This window comes from Ctenopharyngodon idella, chromosome 16 (assembly GCF_019924925.1).
Source record: "Ctenopharyngodon idella isolate HZGC_01 chromosome 16, HZGC01, whole genome shotgun sequence".
Classification (NCBI taxonomy): Eukaryota; Metazoa; Chordata; class Actinopteri; order Cypriniformes; family Xenocyprididae; genus Ctenopharyngodon; species Ctenopharyngodon idella.
In genome coordinates, this window is record NC_067235.1 from 27,221,378 (window position 1) to 27,244,034 (window position 22,657).

At 36.6% G+C, this 22,657-nt stretch overlaps 1 protein-coding gene across 2 annotated transcripts in view; it reads left to right on the forward strand.

Annotated features, from left to right (window-relative positions):
• nek11 (NIMA-related kinase 11) overlaps positions 1 to 22,657 on the forward strand; it is a 70,642-nt gene that overhangs the window by 14,566 nt on the left and 33,419 nt on the right. For both annotated transcript variants that reach the window (XM_051866440.1, XM_051866441.1), the window contains exons 4-12: positions 6,544 to 6,662; positions 6,888 to 6,952; positions 9,235 to 9,361; positions 13,714 to 13,863; positions 14,118 to 14,196; positions 17,286 to 17,371; positions 19,008 to 19,127; positions 20,786 to 20,879; positions 21,050 to 21,179. In XM_051866440.1, the coding sequence (XP_051722400.1) occupies positions 6,544 to 6,662; positions 6,888 to 6,952; positions 9,235 to 9,361; positions 13,714 to 13,863; positions 14,118 to 14,196; positions 17,286 to 17,371; positions 19,008 to 19,127; positions 20,786 to 20,879; positions 21,050 to 21,179 (970 nt within the window). The remainder of the gene's footprint in view (positions 1 to 6,543; positions 6,663 to 6,887; positions 6,953 to 9,234; positions 9,362 to 13,713; positions 13,864 to 14,117; positions 14,197 to 17,285; positions 17,372 to 19,007; positions 19,128 to 20,785; positions 20,880 to 21,049; positions 21,180 to 22,657) is intronic.

Below are 22,657 nucleotides of genomic sequence, written 5' to 3' on the forward strand. Positions count from 1 at the left end.
CATCTTAAATTATATGAGATCGTGAACTTGTTCTAAACATAATCATGATTTTAAAGTTGAAATGAATCGTTCAGTCAAGTTAACGTTATTTAGTAAAATGATTTCCACTCTAATCAAGAATTATACAACAAACATGATAAATGTAACCATTTAAAAGAAAAAAAATATTTTTTTGTTATAGCTTTTGTAGCAAGGGCGCCGCCAACTTGCAGTACTACAACCTGTGATGTCATGGGGTTGGTTGACTTTGTTAGATTAATAAAGATTAGCCACATAGTGGCTAAGTTTACGCAACTGGCCCCAGGTCTTTTATTTTTTATGCTTATTGCTGCAGTCGTTACTAGTAATTGACTGTATTGGATTGAGATCTGGTGACTATGGAGGCCATTTGAGTATAGTGAACTTGTCATGTTAAAGAAACCAGTTTGAGATGATTTGCGCGCTATCCTGCTGAAAGTAGCCATCAGAAGATGGGTACACTGTGGTCATAAAGGGATGGACATGGTCAGCAACAATATTCAGGTAGGCTATGGCATTTAAATGATGCTCAATTGGTACTAAAAGCCCCTAAGTGTGCCAAGAACATATCCCCCACACTATTACACCACCAGCAGCAGCCTGAACCGTCGATACAAGGCGGGATGGAGTCATACTTTCATGTTGTTTATGCCAAATTCTAACCCCCCCGGCATAAACCAGCATGAGTTCCATGTTGGTCCAGGCTGATTTATGCTGGTTAGAGCTGGTATAGTGCTGGTGGACCAGCATAGTCATGCTGTTCTCAAGCAAGACTGAGCTGGTGTAGTTGGTCCACCAGCTCTCTCGCTTCCCACGCTGGGGACCAGCAACCAAAATCCCATGCTGGACCCAGCATGCAAAACATACCTTATGCTGGTGACCAGCAATGCTGGATTTTTCAGCAGGGCCTACCATCTGAATGTCGCAGCAGAAAATGAGACTCATCAGAACAGGCAACGTTTTTCCAATCTTCTATTTTCCAATTTTGGTGAGCCTGTGTGAATTGTAGCCTCAGTTTCCTGTTATTAGCTGACAGGAGTGGCACCTGTTGTAGGCTTCTGCTGCTGTAGCCCATCTGCTTCAAGGTGCGACATGTTGTGCGTTCAGAGATGCTCTTCTCCATACCTCGGTTGTAATGAGTGGTTATTTGAGTTACTGTTGCTTTTCTATTATCTTGAACCAGTCTGGCCATTCTCCTCTGACCTCTGCCATCAACTAGGCATTTTCGCCCACAGAACTGCTGCTCACTGGAAATGTTCTCTTTTATTACTATTCTCTGTTAACCCTAGAGATGGTTGTGTGTGAAAATTGCAGTAGATCAGCAGTTTCAGAAATACTCAGACCAGCCTGTTTGGCATTAACAACTACGCCATGTTCAAAGTTCTTCCCCATTCTAATGCTCCGTTTGAACTTCAGCAGATCGTCGTCTTGACTAATGCATTGAGTTGCTGCCATGTGATTGGCTGATTAGATATTTGCATTAACAAGCAGTTGAACAGGTGTACTTAATAAAGTAGCTGGTGAGTGTATATTATTATTCTATCATTTAAATTTTTTTATTTAAATAGTAAATACACATTATGGTAGTGTTTGTTGTACTGAATTGGATTTTTTACAGAAATGATTGGGACTGGATCATTTTCATCATATTACGATAATGAGAAAGACAAAAACGTATATATTTATAAGGACAAAAATCTTAATTATACCTTAAAGTTTTTAAAAATGCAAATCTGCAGGAGTTGAATTGATAATTCATGGCCAAATTTCAAATGTCCAACATTCACAAAAGTAGATTTTATATTTCAGTCTGTCCTCTTTATATCAAACACGACTATATGAGAACACTGACATAGAGTTGGTGAACTTGTTAATCTTACCAGTACTAAACATAAACATGTTTTTAATAGGAAAGTTTTTATACTATCCAAGTTGTACAATATCATATGGTTTTGCCATCTCGCACAAATGATCATATGTCATGAGAATGTGTTTTAATTTCTGAAAAACTGTTTTCAGGGCGATATTGTAAATGAAGTTTAAAAACTTGTGAAGTGTGGCAGCTTTTGAGCAGAATAGAATGAAACACAGAAGAAAATGAATCACAACAGCATTTTTACCAGCTGTTGATTCCACATTGTTTCCAAGCTGTTGAGAAATAAAAGATGACAGATGCCATAAAAACAGTTCTAATGGTAATGCTGCTTTGATCGTGTTCTCTGTGCTCTGGATTACCGCATGTCATGTGGAGTTGCAGCTCCTCATTTGTACATAGATTAAGGAAGATCCCTCCTGTGCTGAGCATGTGCATTGAGTTCCTTTCTCCTAGAGACATGGGATGAAGAATAGGCCCTACAATTGATCTTGTGTCTTTCTCGTTCTCAATGTGGCAAAGCTCGCTCTGAACTGCGACATTCAAATAAAGCAAGAAGAAAAAGCTTATGAATAGAATGAAAGCATATCTCTGCTTCCAGCTTCTAGTTCTCCTCGTTCTTTTCTCTTTCATCTTGTTCACGTTTGCCATTGTGTTCCACGTAGGTTGAGTTGCATTTGACAGACACTCACTATAATCAAGATGAGACTTATTGATCTTTGATCTTCTGATGTAGTGCAAGTGTCTAACTGCTTTCTGTTACATAAGATTCTGTGTAAAATTGTAAACAACTCTTATATTTGCACCCATAGAGCTGATATAGGAATATAGGACAAAAATAAATGGATGGATGAATCTTGCTGTCAAGAAATATCCAGGTCATACACTATAGATATGTTATTTTATTTATATATATATATATATATATATATATATATAATATATGTTGTTATATATATATATATATATATATATATATGTTGTTATATATATATATATATATATATATATAACATGTAATTATATATTATTATATATATATTATTTTATTATTATAATATTTATTTTTTATTTAAATAGTAAATACAAATTATGGCAGTGTTTGTTGTAATGAATTAGATTTTTTTTTTTTTTTTTTTTTTTTTTTTTTTTAAATATCGTTGTGTTTAGACCGGGTAATTTTCTTTACTGTATTAATATAATGAGAATGAGATTTTTCCCATTATAATAATGAGAATTCGAGGGGGAAATGCCCTTAATTGTCATGTAAAATAATGTCACAATTCAAAAACCTTAATTATTCCATCGATTGCCAGATTTAAAAAAAAATTAAAAAAAATATGCAGGAGTTAAATGGATAGTCTGTGACTGTATTCAAGATGTGCTATAAAAGCATAATGGGTACAAATATGGAGCTGGCTGATGTGTGTTTACTAATGGTCTGGCATACCTCCATGCAATTATTTGTGGAAATGGTGCCTTTGAAATAGTCACAAGAAATCTATTCTGTTATAAATTAATAGCAAATTTCCTCTACATGACTCACTGCAGATCTCATTAACTCCTACTCCGTTGGATAAATGTCATAGCTCCATGTTAAGAGACTGAAGCCATAGACACACCGAGAGAGGAAGAGGGATGATTGTGGTGGGTCTGACTTCCTGTTAGAAACAGCTCTGGGTGGGAATCATTAGGGCATAGGAAGCCTCTATTACGCTCCAACCCTTTGCCCTTTCACGAACATGCACAGACACTTACATAAAGAAAGTGATTTGATTGCCCCTGAGCACTTTGCACCTGAGCGGTTGAACGGTAACTGCAAGCTGATAAATGATGGAGCTCTGCTCTCACTCCGGTGATGTGGCTCAGATCTGTCCCTGCCAGTCACCCCATCTCCTTCAGCAGGCCAGTCTTCACTCCACCAGCTGTGCCAATAAACCTCCCACCTCAAGGTATCAAAGAGACAGTCGAGACCAGAAGCGTCAAGTCCATTCAAATTGAGATATTTTTGCGTTAAGTAGATTTTGACTGCATCTTTCGAAAAATAATTTATTTCTTTGATAAAGAATTGGGCACTCAGTATTTTTTGTTGCACTGGTCAATATAATAGTTGTCTTATCCACCTCATTTTTCAGGTAAGAACGGGCGTGGCCATTTGTAAATTTAATGTGTGTGGCTTCCGGTGTCATTCGCTTCCAGTTATTTTTAGCTGTTCAATACAGCTCATTATGCTGCTTGATATTGCAAACTAGTATTTCTTACTATATTATTTTAATGTATTGTCTTAATTATAAACACGCTGGTTTGTAGCGCAAACAGTTTTAGTTTGTTGCACTTTGATATTCTTCTCGTTATTTCCCTATAACGGCTAATAAATCAGAAGTCTTGCATATTAACAGAAAACACCTTACTTCCACATTGAAAAATAAAGTGGATACTGGCACCAATGTTCCCAGCATCTTAGGAAAGTGGGTTTCCTAAGCCTGGAAATTATTTTATTTTATAAGCAAAACTGCCACTGATCTTGACTCAACTGTTAAATTTTGCTTGGTTAAAATATTAATGCAGTACTGTTCAAAGTTTTGGGCATGGTAAGATTTCTTAATGGTTTTGAAAGACGTCTTTTGCTCACCAAGGTTGCATTTATTTGATCAATTTAAAAATTCAATATATTTTAAAATGTAATTTATTCTTGTGATGGCAAAACTGCCATTACTCCACTCTTCAGTGTCACATGATCCGTCATTCTTTTAAGCTGATTTGCTGCTTAAGAAGCATTACTTTATATTTCTCAAAGTTGAAAACAATTGTTCTGCTTAATATTTTTTTGGAAACTGTGATATTTTTTTTCCAGGATTCTTTGATGAGAAAGTTCAAAAGTACAGCGTTTATAAATGTCTTTACTGCCACTTTTGATCAATTTAATGCATCTTTGCAAAATAAAAGAATTTCTTTCAAAAAGAAAAAAATCATCTTACTAACCCCAAACTTTAATAACTAATAACTCTTTTTGTGTCCCACACTTTTATAGAGATTGCTCTCTGACACCCCTGGTTTAGATGCATTTGCTCAGAAAACTCTAATTTTTATGTGAGATCCATGAGATTTTAATAAATGAAAACACTCTCTTCTGTAGTGAGTGAAATGGAGCTACTCCTGGCCTACAGGGAGGATTTCATTATTTCTGTTCATGCTACAATGCTTATTTCAAAATTCATTGCTCAATTAAACCTTTGCACTCATGAAAAGCATTGAAAGCTTTTTCAAAGCATTTGAGGAGGCTTTTTGAGTGATGATGGTCATAACCGTAGATAAATATATTATGGGGGTGACAAATTAGCCCAATCCCAATTACACTCATAATGCGACTCATCCTTCGCTTGGACGTATAACGAGCCCCACTTACGTTGAGCAAACACTTCCCTCGGGCAGTGCACAGGAGGGCTTATCCAAAGACATTTCAAATGAACTGTTAAGCCTGCAGTATATCCTTATGCCTGTCACTGCGTAACCGCGTAAACTTTTCTAAGATTTTTCATAACTCACTCTCTTGAGACATTGACAAATGTCTATTGTTATTGAAATGAGGGGTGCTTAGTTCAGCGCTGTGTTCAAACTGAGCTCTGCTTGAGTCATATCATTAGTGGGGTTGATTATTCTCTTGGCGGAAAACAGAGATCCTTAAATATGCTGCAGTTTTATATGCTCATTCTAGTTCCATTATTATGCATACAAGAAATAGTTTATCCCAAAAAATGAAAAATGCTCTCTTGTTGTTTTAACCTTTCCCTCCATTATAGCTTTGGATCTCATTTGCACTGTTGAGCATTTAAACTCTTATTGTTTGAATTCAATTGAATTGCAATAAGTTTAAATGTTCTAAATACAGTATGTATGTATGTATATAGGCCATACTACACAATAAAAGTCAATAGTGTGAAATGTTGTTTTGGTCTTTCAAGGTATGGACTAAAACGGTTCAGATATCTTCTTTTGTGGTTCACAGGTTTGGGATTTTTTTATTTGACCAAGAAAGAAAGGGAGAAGACATTTTAGTCTGTATTTCGGTTCTTTTGGCAGTAAAGCTGTAGGCACTATACAGTTTGTTCTTTTATGCTCCATGGAAGAAGAAAAAAAAATCATACAGGTTTGAAATGACATTGAGTAGCCTTTAATGATGAAAGAATATTCATTTTAGGGGGAAATATCTTCTTAATTGACACTCAAAATGATTTTTAATCATCTTTGATCATTAGCAGTGGGGTCTCTGTCTCTTTCTCTTTTACTCTCTCTCACGCTCCCTGCAGAAGTCTCAGGAGACTCTGGGCATCGTGACTGGCGCTGCCAGTGTGCGTGTGAGCAGGGAAATGTGGGTTTTGTCTGAAGTGTAAATAGGTGCCCAAAGGCTCACATTCTTAAAGATGACTTCGCAAACCACTAATGCAAACAAAGAAAGATCAGAGAGAATGTACACATAATAAAATAGACAAAAAAGCACAGTATTACTCTTTGAAGTATCTTTTCGGGAACAAAGACTGTTTATTTAATCTACATTTTGTCTGCGCTATATAGCCGTGACTAGAGTCCCAGTGCTTCATGCAAAAGAGAATGGATTTTCATTTTTCCCTTTTTATTTTCTCTCTGTTCCTCAGGACAAAGATTTGGACTGTAAGTTGGAAGAGCTAAAACACACAGGCAGGACGTTATCAGAGCCTCAGGTCTGTGAATGGCTCTGTCAGCTTCTGTTGGGAGTACATTACATACATCAGAGGTGAGCCAAGAACACTCTCCTCTTTTTCCCTGTGAATAATTCATAACTGACCTATTTTCTATTTTTACATTCAAAATTATTTGTTTTATGTCTTTTATAGCTCGCCCTTACACAAAAATTTGCACTTTGCAAGACAAATATGCCCACAACTGAACAGCACATCTCTGAATCCTTGATTCTTGCCACTTTGGTGTCTATTGATTCTTGTTTATCTTGCTTAAACAGGAGAATACTTCACCGAGATCTAAAGGCCAAAAATATATTTCTAAGGAAGAACATTGTTAAGATAGGTAAGCTCTGCTTCACAGTCCAAAAGGATGCTTGATGTGTTTTTGATGTTCTTGCAACGCTTTCAGATGTGACTTTTAATGACACCAAAAACCCAAACGCCTCCCATTTGGTATAACAGGCCCTTCTTTTATGACAGTTAAGACACTCATCTACAAAGAAACAGGATCATTACCTAGTATAAAAAGTATGCCGGTCAGCCAAGGCAGACAGAAAGAAGCTGTTCTTCTCTGAGGCAGATAAGCAACACTTTTATATTTTCTAACATAAATAGGTGCACCGATAGACATCAAAATTTCCTTTCATACATTTTTTGTCATCACAGCACTTTTAGCTCATTTCAGTGCAAAATAATGGATTTGTGTATTCTTGAAGGATGAAGTTCTTTCATACAGCAGACTCACTTGAACGCTAATCTGTGCATTTGTGTTGCTTTACGTCAATTTGCGCCTTAGCCTGCCAAAATAACAGGGTTTACTTCAAACTAATTCTCAGGTCACACTGTAAAAAATGAAATGTTGAGAAAACTCATAATATCATGTCAGCATTATACAAGATATTTTCAAGTTCTGGCACAACTTAAATGTTTATTTTTGCACTATGAAAAAACTGTCACGATGCATTGAAATTTTGGAGTTCTTCCAGCAAGTGTACAACAACTGTCCTCAGTACCTCAGCCAACTTGTATTTGTACGTTCACTAAATGTAAAATGTCTCATTTACAGTATCCAATTCATTTGTATCAAAGGAAGCCCACATCTCTTTTTCAGCAGATGTTCAGTAAACAAACCAAAGAAACTTTCATTTGTCTATTACATTTTAAATGACTGCTTGGCTCTGAAGGAGATGACATCTTGCAAGGCTTTTTGTCTCCCAAAAAAAGAGCGCATCTTGCAACCTAATGATGTTTCATTACAGGAAGACACACATACTGTAGACTCTCAACACTTACAGTAACACATGAACCTCAATAGCTTTATAATCAACAAGCACATCATTAAGGATATGAATGCTGAACATCCACACAACAAACTATGATGTCAAAACAACTACAGAATAAAAAAAATGAAACAATAATAATCCTATAACAGTACATGTGTCATTTATGCTGTAAAGCATACCTCCTAATACCTCCTAATTTACATATCTGCAGAATTGCTCAATATTATAGTGTTTGTCCAGCTGAATCTCTTTTAAGCTCTTATTGGGGAGTTTTTTGAAGGAATATTTTTGGCCTAACATTTATTTGTATGTACTGTAGATTCAGATATGTGATTTATATTTCTAACTATCCGTGACTCAAAAATTAACGTTCAAGTGAGAATCCCAATGAGAATGTGCATGGTAATCTCACAAATAATCTCAACATACAAAAGCTTGTTTTGTGGACATTATAGTGTTTGTTAGTCTAAAGTGAACATTTCAGTAAATATTCCTAATTTTGTTACACAGTAAAAAAAAATCCCCCTAATTCAATTTAAAAACTTAAGTTCAGTTGCTGCCTTAAATCTTTAAGTATTAAGTCATTAAAAAGCTTTTTTTAAATTTGCTTAGTTGAATCTTGTATAACTTAAAAATGAAGCTGAAATTGGTTACATTTTTTGATGAGTTAAAGTAATGGTGTAACGAAGCTGTACTCAGGCAGGGATCCAACTGCAAAGCTTTATTAAAAGTGAGCGTGGTCGTACAGGCAGGGCCAAACAGGGACAAACAGGAACAGCACGGGACAGGCGGAATCGTGGTCAGGGTACAGGCAGAGATCAAGACAGGCAGATATCACTCACAGGTCGGGAAACAATATACAGTCCAAAGGCAGGCAGCAGGGAATCATAAACGGTAAACAGACAGGATCGGTAACAGGCAGACAGGTAGACAGGTAGACAGGATAATAACGCTCAGAAATGTACACTAGGTGAAACAAGACTTCGCCATGAGGTGGTGTGTGAGTGAGTCTTAAATAGTCCAGATAACAAGCTACAGGTGTATGTGGCAAATGATGATTGGTGTGGAGTGTGCATGTGACAGGCAGGGAGGATTATGGGAAGTGTAGTCCAGACAGAAATCGTGACAAATGGAAAAACATATGTTGCCATGACTTTTTTTTTTTTTACAGTGTGGATTTGCGTGATATTGCTTGGAACTAAGCACAAACGCACAAACTCATTACCACAAAAGTTATTATTTATTTATTTTTTAATTTTGGGTGTTAAGTTTTTAGTCTGCAAAACTCTTTTTTAAAAAAAGGTGTTTATGCTGATGGAACTTTTTCAAACCCTCTTGAAAGGTGACTTTGGTGTATCCTGTCTGCTGATGGGGTCATGTGACCTGGCGACTACCTTCACAGGTACCCCGTACTACATGAGCCCTGAAGCCCTCAGCCACAGAGGATACGACTCCAAATCAGACATCTGGTAGGAATAACTAAACAATTGAGACATTTCCGTTTATTCTTAACCAACCAAGACTTTGTTCCTAATTTAGTTTTGGAGCTCCCCTACAATAGGTTTACATGCATCTAAGTAAAAAATAAAAAACACTTTAATTTTCTCATAATATACAGTACATTGCAGCATCACCTCTTTTCTCACAGTGTCTGAAACAGATTGATCAAGGATTTGGTCTCTCTAAACCCCTCCTTTTTAAGAGCCTACTCTACTCTGATTGGTCAGATGGCCCAGTCTGTTGTGATTGGTAAATGCTTAAAGTGCATCGGAAACTAAATGCCCATTGATAAGGATGCACTGATACCACTTTTTCCTGAACGAGTATGACATTTTCATTTGTGGTACTTTCCGATACTGAGTACTGATACCTGTATATTCATTGCATTTGTAATTTTTAAAAAATATTGGATAGAGAAACCAAAAGAATATGAATCAAATTAGTTGGCTTAAATTGTTGAGCAAATAGATATTTTCTTCAGTTTTTTCACGCTTAATTATGCCTGTTTAAAATTTACTGTAGGAGCTTCTATTACTTTCATTTACTTTCATACTTTCATTGTTCATTCTGTTGCTGTCATATTTTACCTTTCATTTAATAGCACAATGAATATTTAGTGAGGATTTTTTTTCTACTGGCCCGATTGGGCCAGAGGTTCAAAATTTTAGATAACAGTGAAACATCGCAATTTTCAGATACAGAAATTGAATAAAGTAATCAAATGTAACATAACACTGCATAGTCTTAACTGGATAAATTAAATGTAGATATCGTTATCAAAGTTACAAAAGTGATTCAGTCAAGAGCAGTGGGTGATTTTCTTTTTGTCATTTGTTAGATGGACATTAAGGACAAGGACATCAGTAGGTTTATTAGGCTGCTGTCACTTTTGAGGGGGACTTATTATGAAAAATTTTATTTGCATACATTCACAAAATATAACATGCACTACTTGCATGTTCTGAAAATGAAGTTGGACAAACAGTTGGTATTGATCCATCTTTGAGAATTCTACTCGCTGTGTTTCAGTGTGAGGTTCTCCACACTCCAGTTGTTGCTGCCGTAGTATCCAAACTAGCACGAGCTGTAAAGGCTCCACCCTCTTCTGGAAAGTGGGGTGGGGAGAAACAGCTCATTTGCATTTTAATGATATTAATCTGTGGGGTATTTTGAACTGAAACTTCACAGACACATTCTGGGGACACCTGAGACGTATATTACTTCTTGTAAAAAGGGGCATAATAGACTCACGTGTGCTGAGTGAGTGATCAACAATCAAGAGCATGCAACTCTCTCTTTACCATCAGTTAACGTTAGTAATATGTTCCTCATTTTATTTTCTTTGCTGTTGACATATCTGACCGAACTACAAACTTGCCAGCGATGTCTGTGAAAAAGGGATGCGCTCGACAATTCGCCACTGCGTGCTCAAACCATTTAATTTGTTTAATATTCTGTTAGATAGCCTACATTTACTTCATAGGCATCCTTGTCTGATATCTCCATTCTCCATATCTCCATAGGGAAGGGCTATCAGACTCTGATGTTGAATGACAAAATAACCTTATAACCTTATACACTACACAGTTGAGTACATAGGGCATAAGTACATAGTGTGTAAGTGCATAGTGTATAGTGCTTCATTTGGGACTCAACTAAGGTCTTAAATACACAAGATAATGAACACAATATTAAACAGGTGAGCTTTAATCAATAACATGATGAATAACCTTGACAACCAAGGGCAAGCGGGAACAGTGGAACAAAGGAAACAGGAAACAAAGAGCAGCAAACTAAAAGTCCTTGAAAACAAAACCAAAACACTGGCAAAATGTGACAGAAACCCAATGCTTACATTTAAAAGTGTAATCCAGTAATTTCTCTTAAAAAATATCCTGTTGTCACCAGCGCAATGAATTCTGGGGTAGGCTAGGCCGTGAAGGATCAGTCTGTTGTATCCTTCATTGCCCGGGAAATGAAGGCCACATTTCGAGGCCGCGTTTGAAGGAGTCTTCGAAATTGGGACAGCCTTCATCACGCCGTTGTGACTTATTCAGCCGTTGAATGCAGCCTTCGATGGATGCAGCTCATAACACCATTTGTCGTGCACTTTGATTTTTGAAAGTTTGCCGACCTTTTACATTTACAAATAGCTATTACGTACAGTAATATCTGAAATATTTAAGAACTATGCTTGAAATTATTCTTTTTTACAAAATTTGTAGACTAAAATTGTCACTACATAATCCTCATAATTCCTTGTTATTTATTTATGACTTTTATTTTAAAATGTGAAAATAGTGATTAATGAAGAATGAGTGGGTGCATCCAAACATTTGACTTTTGATATTTATATCTTCAAGCAGTTTTAGTTCTCACCAAGTAACTTGCAAAGTTATTCCCTCACTGAGTCAAACTCATAATCTTTAAAAACAATTCATCATTATGCATTATGCAAAAGTGCAAGTAATGAGGTATTATGTTTGATTGCTGTCAAATTGCGAGTTCTGGCAATCCATGAAAGCTCATCTTGTCAGTGTTTTTTTTTTTTTTTTTTTTTTTGTAATTTTAACTTTAAAAATTTACCGAAAATTGCAATCAGGCATAGTTAAGGATGCGGGCGAAAAATGGCAAGCATAATTAACATGAATTGTGATATCTCCGGTTGCTTATTGAGCTGTAACAATCTGCATCTGAGCTGTGTGTGTGTGTGTGTGTGTGTGTGTGTGTGTGTGTGTGTGTGTGTGTGTGTATGTGTGCTTGGGATGGAATATCAATTCATGGCATAAGACGTTTTCAAAGGCAGCAAGGCAAGGATCCCCCTTCAAGATCCTTGCTAGACAGCCCCTTAACATCACTAGATCTCTGTCCTCTCCTCCCCTCCACTTACACTATGTACTGAAATATATATAAAGATATATGAAGGGAGGGAACCTAGAGAGATGAGATCCACTGGGAAATAGTGAGATAACAGCATATAGTAGTAAAGTAGAAAAAACTGAGGTGGAAAAATGTTTAGAAAACAATAAGATAGAATGAAGGAGAGAGAGAAGACAATCTCATTTGCCAAATGGCTACAGGCACTAGCTGCTAATTTAAGGGCCTTGCGTTTCCTCACACACTCACCTCGATGTGTATGCGCCACCGAGAGCCGAGGGTCTCTGTTCAGACTTGTAAAGCAGCCTATTGGGAATTGGACTCTTCACTCTGTGCTTTCGAGCCTGCAAGAATACAAGCACGAGACACACTGGAGGAAGGGGGTCACTGTTCTGCTTAATACAGATTGAGAGCAAGAGAATGAGCTAAAATAGAGACATTAGATTTTTGTTTATACTTTTTAAATATATAACTTTAAATGATAATTATTACTTTTATTTGATTTATTCTATTTTTATCTTTATTTTATTACACACTAACCCAGGTGTTCCAAACCTTTCTATTGAGATCTTTAAGATCAAATAGTTTCACTAATGGGCTATATGCACGGAGCGTTCTTTAGAACTTCCGCATTAATATAAGCCAGCTCGAAAACTTCCGGTGATATGTCATTTGCTGGTGTGTTGAGCATCAGTAGTGTAATACTTAGTTTATAATCAGAATATAGTCACTTAAATAGTCAGGCATAGCATTAATTTAGTTATTCAAACTTAAGACGGCATAAAAAATAAATAAATAAAGACGTACCTCATTGTTCCTCCTCGGCTAAATTAAATTCGTTAAATCAGTTTTCACACTTTTATGTGAAAAAAAAAAAAAAAAAAAAAAAAAAAGCTTCAAAAATGAAATATTTATTGTGCACTTTATTGTGCGTGTGCGTGTCTAATTACAGACACGGCGTCCCAATAGCTTCGTCTTTATTGCAATCAATAAAACAAAAAAAGGTAAATGTGGTAAGTGCATTAAAATATACAACATTAAAAAGTCAACCATTGATGGTTTTGTGTTGATGTACAGCGACTACAGAATGAACAGCACCGGAAATGCCCGAGCTGGCTTAACGACATCCAGGAAGTAACCGTGCATATAGCCCATTGTGTTCCATATGCTTAAATGATCATGGCTGCTAATATGCATTTCTTACTTCTGCAGAACATAAAATATATTTTGAAGAATGTTGGTAACCAAACAGTTTTGGTTCCCATTGACTTCCATTGTATAGAAAAAAAAAATCAGTGAAAATGAACCTGAAACTGTTTGGTTACCAACATTCTTCTAAATATCGTCTTTCATGTTCCACGGAAGAAAGTCATACAGGTTTGGAACATCTTTTCATTTTTTGTGTTGGACTGTCTCGATTTTTTTCATTATTCTCTGGGTGCAGGTCTTTAGGCTGTATCCTCTATGAGATGTGCTGTTTGGTGCATGCTTTTGAGGGGCAGAACTTCTTGGCTGTGGTGCTGAAGATTGTGGAGGGACCTACTCCATCCCTGCCAGAAACATACACTCAGCAACTCAACTCCCTAATGCAAAGGTACCAGAAACAGATGCTGCCCTGCTCCAGGCACGAATCGGGCCCATGTCATCCCACACCGCCAAGCTATATCTGTCTGTCTGCCCGCTGTGGATGAGTAGATAGACACAAATCAATGGCTTGTTTGATTCAGCTGTTTTTCAAAGCAGATTATGCAAAATCCGAGCAGGTTTAGAAGCATTCAGCTAAAACTATCAGCATTTCATGAGGTCTTAAACATAATTCTCTCTCTCTCTCTGTTCCTGTGTTGCCAGTATGTTAGAAAAGGATTCTTCACGCAGGATCTCGGCAGCAGATGCTCTAAGGAGCAGGTTCATTGAGGAAAGCTTGCAGGTGAGGAGACGCCGTTGATCAGATCAGCCAGACGGGAAGACATCCGACCAGCTGTTCAGAGTATCTGTTTCAAAGGTTAATGGGAAGGGCCAAAATGCACCAGGAAGACTTTGATTGCTGGCCAAGCTCACTAGGTTTCTAAAAGTCTGTTATGCATACTCATCACATCATCGATTCGCCATCACATTTGACTCACCCTGTGCGTAACCTTTTCAGATTGTACTGTTGAAATGTCAGTGATTGGCATGGTTGCCGCTTGGTGATTGTATCGATTGTGGCTTGTCATAGTTCGCCTTGTTCCCTGGCATATATGAATTTTTATGCATCTTTCAGGCAAATGATCAGTCTGAAAATGTATAAAAACTCAGAACATTTCCACAAAAGTTTCTTTAACCCTATTTGGACAGGACTAGTTTTCTTAGATATATTTTTCACAGATTTCAGTCAGGCCCAATTTTCTCAAACAACCCTGGTAAAAATTTCAGAACAAAGCTCAAAAATAAGGATGGTTGGTTTACTCTGCTTGGTACCAAAAGCTCTATGGCCCTATCATACACCCAGCACAATAAGGCACAATAAGTTACATTTTCACGTCCTGCACCACGTTGTTTAAGTAGCAAATGCATTTGCGCCCATTTGTGCGCCCATGGGCGTGTTGGTCTGAAAACAAGGTGTGTTCAGGCGCATTGTTGGCGTGTTACTATTTTGAGGCAACTGAAATAGACTGCGCCATTGACCAATTGAAACCTGGTCTGAAGTCAATGGCGCAATATTTGTTTTGTTATTTAAAGAGTGCGTTAGTAATATGTGCCTATATGCGGGTGCACAACGCGTATACACTCTGCTTATTACACACTCAGGGATGCGCAGCAGCACACAAACATGCCAAATATTAAAAATAAAAGGATTACAATGTAAAAGATTATTATTGTGTGCATAAAGATAAAAAATGCTTTGTTGGAATCCAGCTTTTCCCGTAGATGGTCTGCTCGCATGCTTTAACCTCGTGCACGAGCAGATCCGTTTCCTCGCTAAAGAAGCGTTCAGTTTTTCCACTTGCAAATTCCGTCATGTAAGTAGTGAATCCACCATGGCACGAGCGCAGCTAGTTTTTAAAGGGAATGGGAGATGAGACTCTGATTGGTTTATTTCACGTTATGCCCAAAACACACCCATTACTCATTAAGAGAATAGGGACAGCCCTTTTAGACCATGCACCGGGCGCGCCGACCATTTTTCCCGTTCTTAAACTAGAAAAAGTGGATTCGGACACGCCCTAAGTGCACTTGCGCCGTGCGCTTTAAACCATGTGCTTAGATCGTTAAAATAGGGCTCCTAGAGTGATAGACATATATTTTTATTTTATTTTTCTTCTTTATTTTTTCTTTATTCATAATATTTATAATTAGAACTTTATTTTATTCTGTTTGGCCTGGGGCCACTTCTGGCCAGTTGGCATATCTGTCACTTTCAGGCCAATGCGTTACCATTAAAAATCATATGTTAATTGATCTTGTACACCCTTTTTTTTATATATATACTTTGCAAACTTAAAATGTACTGCCAAAGTCTAGCTGGCTAACATAGATTAAGTTTTGTTGAATTTGCGATATTTAATTGATAATCTTAAAAACATTAGTAAGAATGTGTTAAGAAATATATACCACATATATGCCAAAATATCATTTTGTTGTCCATTGAATGCCATTAGCCATTGAATTAATGTTTATTAATCTATAGTTACATTATAGCTCATAATTTACAACTTGTTGCATATTTTCAGTTTGTAAAAAGATTTCTGGAAAAAAAAAAAGTTATTTATAGTTTTTTAAAAAAAAATCTAAATATTTCTAGCAGTCATTAAAAATTCTTTTACGATAGTGCCAGTGAAAATGTTGGCCCGACCATGCAAAGTGCAAACTTTTCCAAATACAGTAGGAATGTGATTATATAATTTTTTTACAGCGCTTCTCCTCATGTATTTTTGCCTTTGTCAATTACTATAACTAAAGCTAAACTTCTTGTTGCGCTGCCTGGTGTGACTTCATTATGGATCTGGGCCTTTTTCCAACTTTCTGTGTAAAATAACAGTTGGTGGTTGAAGTGCTGCTGACATCCCATCCAATGTAAAAATAAAATGAAATGAGGTGAGTCAGATCACAGACCGCTCAGAACATCTGCAGGTATGATCCTTAATTAATTTTTCCCCTAATTATATACATAATACATAATTATCACATACAGCATATACGTTTTGTTGGATGTAAGCATCCAGATCAAATGACCTTCCCTAATGCCCACATCCAGACAAGATCTTCTGTTAATAACTGCAACCCAAACATCATGTAGAAATCTAGTCTAATAACTGCTTAACTTCCAAGAGCTACTGTACATGTCATTAGTATTTTTCATCACATAAATCATCAAAATATAATTGCACTCTAGGCATCTAATCCCATTGATTTTTTTTTATAGCCCTTGTTTAATGCATCTCGGTTACAGTATTTGCAGTTATAGCGGCCTTTCATCACACGCTCTCATACCGCATTGACATGTTTACATCAGGGAGCTCAGTAATACGTTTTTGCCTTTGGAAGCTAGTGATCCCCTAACCCCCATCTGAAAGCTCCTGGTGGGATGTGTCTTCCACCAGCTATTACACCATCACCATCTCAGAAACATGTAATCAGAGAAGGAGAAGGCATCTAAACGACAACTCCGAACACAGTACTCTCTGATGGCTTTTCCCTCCTCTGTTGTTGTGTACATTTTCCAAGGCTTTCTTCTGCCTGTGTAATTTGCGCCTTACAAATGTCTCGTATTGTTCTTTAAATGTGCTCGTGGCAGATTCCTCCCTGAGGATGATTATATCAGTCTTTCTCTCCCCTTCCCATTTGCTCTGATTCAAGAGTTCTGAGAAACACAGGAGTAAAACACAGGCCTGTGCGACGGTTTGTACTGATTGAACACTAGCTTTGTTGCTGCTGTTTTGCTTTTTGTTTAGCTCCTCAGGAAACAGTAACTTTTACAAGCCTCAGAGAACAGCATTAACAGATATTTCTTTTCTTTTGTTATTTTTCTCACTGCAGAGCATGAAACACAAGTTCTTTAGCCTGACACTGCGAGACAAGTCGATGGGGGGAGAGAGAGATGCATCGCAGATCCTGAGAGCACTGTAAGTGAATCCACAGTCACGAGTCCCAGAGAGAAAGAGACATTTACAGGCAGTCTCACTTCTCTGTTCCTGCAAAGATGCTGTCAGCTGAGAAATGCATGACTCTACACCAGGGATCTCTGGGAACAGGACTGTTTTTGTGTTGTTGTTTTTTTTGTTTGGTTTTTTATCCCTTTTTTTTGCAATTTTCACACAAGCTTGTTGGGAGGACCTAAAAATATGTAGCTGTGTTGTTGCATATCCAGTGTTTGGAACATGATAATCAGGTGGCAGTCTATGAGCAGCAGATTTTCATTCATTCAGTCATCACTTTCCACACTAATTAAAAATGTTATCGCCAGAGCATGTGCCAATCATAGTTAGCTATGACCTAGTGAAAATTTATGCAATGTTAAAGTCAACAGTGCATAGCGAAATCTAGCAAGCGCAGTTCATTGATTCTTGAGTACTGGGACAAAATAGGTTTCAAAACTGACAAAAGTTTTTGTACACTACCGTTTAAAAATTTGGGGTCAGAAAGTTTTCAACATTGGTAATAAGAAGAAATGTTTCTTCAGCAAATCAGCATATTAGAATGAATTCTGATGGATCATGTGACAATGAAGACTGGAGTAATGATGCTGAAAATTCAGCTTTGCCATCACAAATAAATTACATTTTAAAATATACAAAACTAGAATATAGTTATTTTAAATGGTAATAATATTTCACAATATTACTGTTTTTATTGTATTTTTGATCAAATAAATTCAGCTTTGGTGAGCATAAGAGACTTACATTAAAAAAAACTCACCAATCCTAAACCTTAGTAATGTAAAGTGTAATATTTGAATCTTCAGTACTGAAGTAATTATGAAGTATTGAGTTATGTTATGAGGACATGGTTTAGGTAGTAAGTGATAATGTTTTGATAAAATAATCAAATGAAATGGTACAATACAATACATTTGTGTTAAAAACATTCCATTGATCATTTGATCATCAAGTGTTAATGTTACTAGTTTAAAAACAAATGGCAGGTAAAGTTGTGGGACATATTTTGTCTTATGCATCAAAAAATCATTGATTTCATTTGGACCTTTTAGTTATCCTTTTTGTCTCTCCTCACCATGAGGCACAGAGCTTAGCTATTTGCATGAGGCTATATGCGGCCTTGAATTGAACTGAGAATCTGACTGAACCTTTTGCTCATTATCTCTTTCAAACGCCGTTCTAATATGCCTGGTGTCCAAAGACTGCACACAAAGCATCTGAAGCTGTCTAACACAACTTCTCATGAATAACCTAATGATATACTTTTCCTTGTTTGGATTCTACTCTCTTTTTTGTTGGATTAAATTCTAACTTCAAATGAAATTCTCTATTTCTTTTGAAATTTTCATGAATTATAAATACACTACCATTCAAAAATATTGACACACATGCCCTTTCTTTCATATTCCTTTTTCCCTACACATTTTATAATAATAGCAAGCTTATATATATATATATATATGCTGACTAATAATCCCCAATGGCAAATTCATGAACAACATCAACAACTTTATCACATCAGCTCTGATCACAGTCCAAAAAATGTCTGTAAAGCAAAGTAGTCATTAGTCATTTCAGTAAATGCAGTCCTTGAACCCCACAGGCAGAAGAAGGTACATCTGCAGACACTGCGGGAGAGATCAGAGGTGCAGAAAATGAGCCCCAGAGAACGCATGCGGCTCCGGAAACTCCAAGCAGCAGACGAGAAAGCAAGAAAGATAAAGTGAGTGACGTTCAGCGCACTGACCGTGTCACACTGAATGTTAATCAAATGTGACTCGCAGTTCATATTCAGTAAAGTTAGCATGAGTGTCAGGGCTCTTCTGTTTTCATGGTGCAAGGATTTTTGGCATGTGTCTCACATCAGCTCTGATTCTTTGTCTAATATGTGATGCACTGATAGATTTGGAACAGTCATCGTTGACTTGTGTTACACTCAGAAACAAACTGATGTATTATGCACATTATTACACTATATTATTTCTTTTTGTTTACCAAAAAAGAAAATGCTACCCTCATGTGGTTTCAAACCTGTACAGTATGATATTCTTCTACAGAACAGAATATATTCTATCCATATATTAGAAGAACGTTGGGGTCCAAACAACATTGGTCCCCGTTGATTTTAAATGTATGGATAAAAAAAATTGAGTAACACTTAACAATTAACATTAGTTAATATGAACTAAGAATGAACAATACTTCTATAGCATTTATTAATCTTAGTTAATGTTACAGGTACACACTGTAACTTTTTTAGTTCAAAATTTATATAAATCATACATCATTATTCCTTCTTCCAAAACATGTTTTTGTCTTACCCTGACTCATTATGGTATGCCTATTATATGTGTTTATATTTTAGACTGGACGGGATGGTTTTTTTGCGTACATACGTCACTTGCCTGTGCATGTCTCATCATATCCATAAATAGAGAAATGTTGCTCCGGCTACTTTGATGCATGTATGTTGTGGGTAGTGGGTAGGAAGTTTAGTTAACAACAAGAAAGGTTGGCATGAAGCACGCTAAATCTCAAACCTCCAGTGAATCACCCGTTTTACAAAAACGCAGAACTGAGGAGAGTCTGCTGGCAAAAAGAAAATGTGACAGAGCGCGTAATAAAACAAGAATCAACATTGCCTTGGTTTTTCAGAAATTGCGAGAACTGAGGGATTTAAAATGTTGTGAAAGCATTTTTATTACTCAACCTGTAAGTAATGTATTTTATTGAACAGATAAATTGCCATATGTAACTCTCTAACCGAGTTCATTGTAAAGCATTATCTATTGTGAAGGGTCATTTCCTTATGACTGTTTTAGTGCTGTGCTGGAATTTATTTTCAAGGAAGTACCATGTCTATTAATGGGTACAGCTAAAATAAGGTCTTCAGCTAGTCAGCTTGAGATCCTTTCCATCTAAACTGGTTTTACCTCTAGCAGTGAATGTTTTATGAGCAGTAGGATAATCTCTCTCTTTTTTAAATATGAGAAAACCATATTCATCTGCACATGCAGTCACGCAGAGCCAAAGCACAACCAAAAAATTTTTTCGCAGGATGCATGCAGTTTTGTTTTTAACCGCTAGATGGCCAAAAGTTACATAGTGTACCTTTAATTTCAACATTTACTCATACTTTTTAAAATCAAAAGTTGTATTTGTTAACATTAGTTAATACACTGTGAACGAACATTGACAAAGATTAATAAATGTTGTAAAAAAAAAAATATTGTCCACATGTTAGTTATACATTATTGTAAAGTTTTACCAAAAATGTAGACATTTATTTTCTTTTGTGTTCCACATTTTTGAGTGAACTATGCCAGTTACATATACTATGAAAAAGTTATATATGCACATACTGTTATTGTCTTACTATAGGAAAATTGTGGAGGAAAAATATCAAGAAAACCACCTTCGCATGCAAGAGTACAAGTCCAAAAATTTTCAGAAAGTCAGTGTGGATGTTTTAAAGGTATGTTGATAGGATTCCTGTCAGACATTATTCTTAATTAACAGATTTGAAATCACAGCTGTAATTTGTTTCCATTACATTTCTTTTTTTTAGCTTTTATTAGTGTGAGAAATTAGAAATCCCTGAGCAACGTTTGGTACGGCGTTTGTGTTTTTACATCTTTTCAAAAGGTGAGAACTGAAGGAGGAGTTAACAAGACTCAACTGATTCAGAGTGAGACACCAAAGGGAAACTCAGAACTGGCAGGAAGCATTTCTCATCTCTCCGATAAGATGTGCAAGTCTGTGTCAAAAGATCATGGTGAGTGGTATTTAATTGTAACTAAAGGTCAAGTGGGAGCTCTAGGTTGACGCCTGGGCTGACAATAACAATAACCCATGGTTAAAAACATTGCTTAACCCTCTTTCAGAATCACAAGAGTGAAACATTGCATTTTCGAGGGTTAAAAGTGGCCTTAGCCTAATAAGAAGATAACACAGGGTTAAATGTGGCATTAAAAGCCGTTAAGTTGGAAAACACAGATTTTTTTTTCCCACACATTGTTTAATTAGACTTTCAGCAAGTATATTAAAGCAATTCAAAACCTAGCTCCCCTGATACTTTCTCTTGCTTTTTGAATTACAAAATGTGTGTCTGATGAAATTCCACCCATCTCTTTCAAATCAGAAAGTTTAACTTTCCATCAGAAATTACTTTCTCTTTCTCTTCTACATCTTCATTAAAATTCATTGTGCTTGGCGCTCCAGTGCCTCTTTCTCCATGGTTTAACAAACAACAGATCCCAGAACAGAGCGAGGTACCATGAGTATTACACTGCACTGTCAGACACTCACACATTTAAAAGAGATAAAACAATATTCCATTTTGATTTGAAAGTCAAATGATTCCTAGACATTTTAATGATGTTCCACCGCACAGATTTATCAGAGCAGAAGTTGCCTGCCTTTATGAACAAATGATAAAGAAAGTAAGAAGTAGTTTAGTTTCATCCATTATTGAAGTTAGGACCTCAGTACTCAAGCCTGTGAATGGTTTCTGTCATAGACTCCAATAAAAGATGGACGACGCACCTTCACTCACTTCCATTGTAGAAAAGTGAAGCATATGTCAGAATCCCAATATGATTCTGACATCTTTGAACCCGTTTTCCATCTTTGGAGCGTGAAGTGGAGCCGCGGTATCAAGGCCACGCCCACATTCCAGCAGAATCGGTTAGTACATTGACTGCAGAACAACTCATTATGTTGTGTGAAATAAACAGTTATGGAAATGTAGAAATTAAAGTTAAAGCTCCAATCTCCTCCCGAAAATCCTGAAAAAAGTCAGTGACTACTCCGCTCAGAGAAGCTGTCAATCTCAGCTGTCAATCATGACGTCACACCCCCGTTTTTATAACATCAAATAACTAACTAACTAATAACTAAATTTGAGCATGTGATTGCTCTGCTAAGACACTTGTGTTAAACTGAGGGAAATTGACTGAAATCACCTTGGCTGTGTCCTAAACCTGAAAAAGGCTGCATTTGCATTTGTAGGCAGTATATGGAGGTGGGAAGGCATCAAGACACATCCGAGTTCAATATTTGTGTCCCTGTTTTTGAAAACAGCTTAAATGTACAGTACATAATCTTTACTAAGTATGATATCCCTCAATCATGTGCATGTGGTTCAGCAGTTGGTGGAAAGTGGCGTCTTATGGATCGATTCAGTCAGATTAATTCATAAATATGCTATTGTCATTTTGCTTCCAGTTCCACTAAAAAAATAAGCATTGTAGT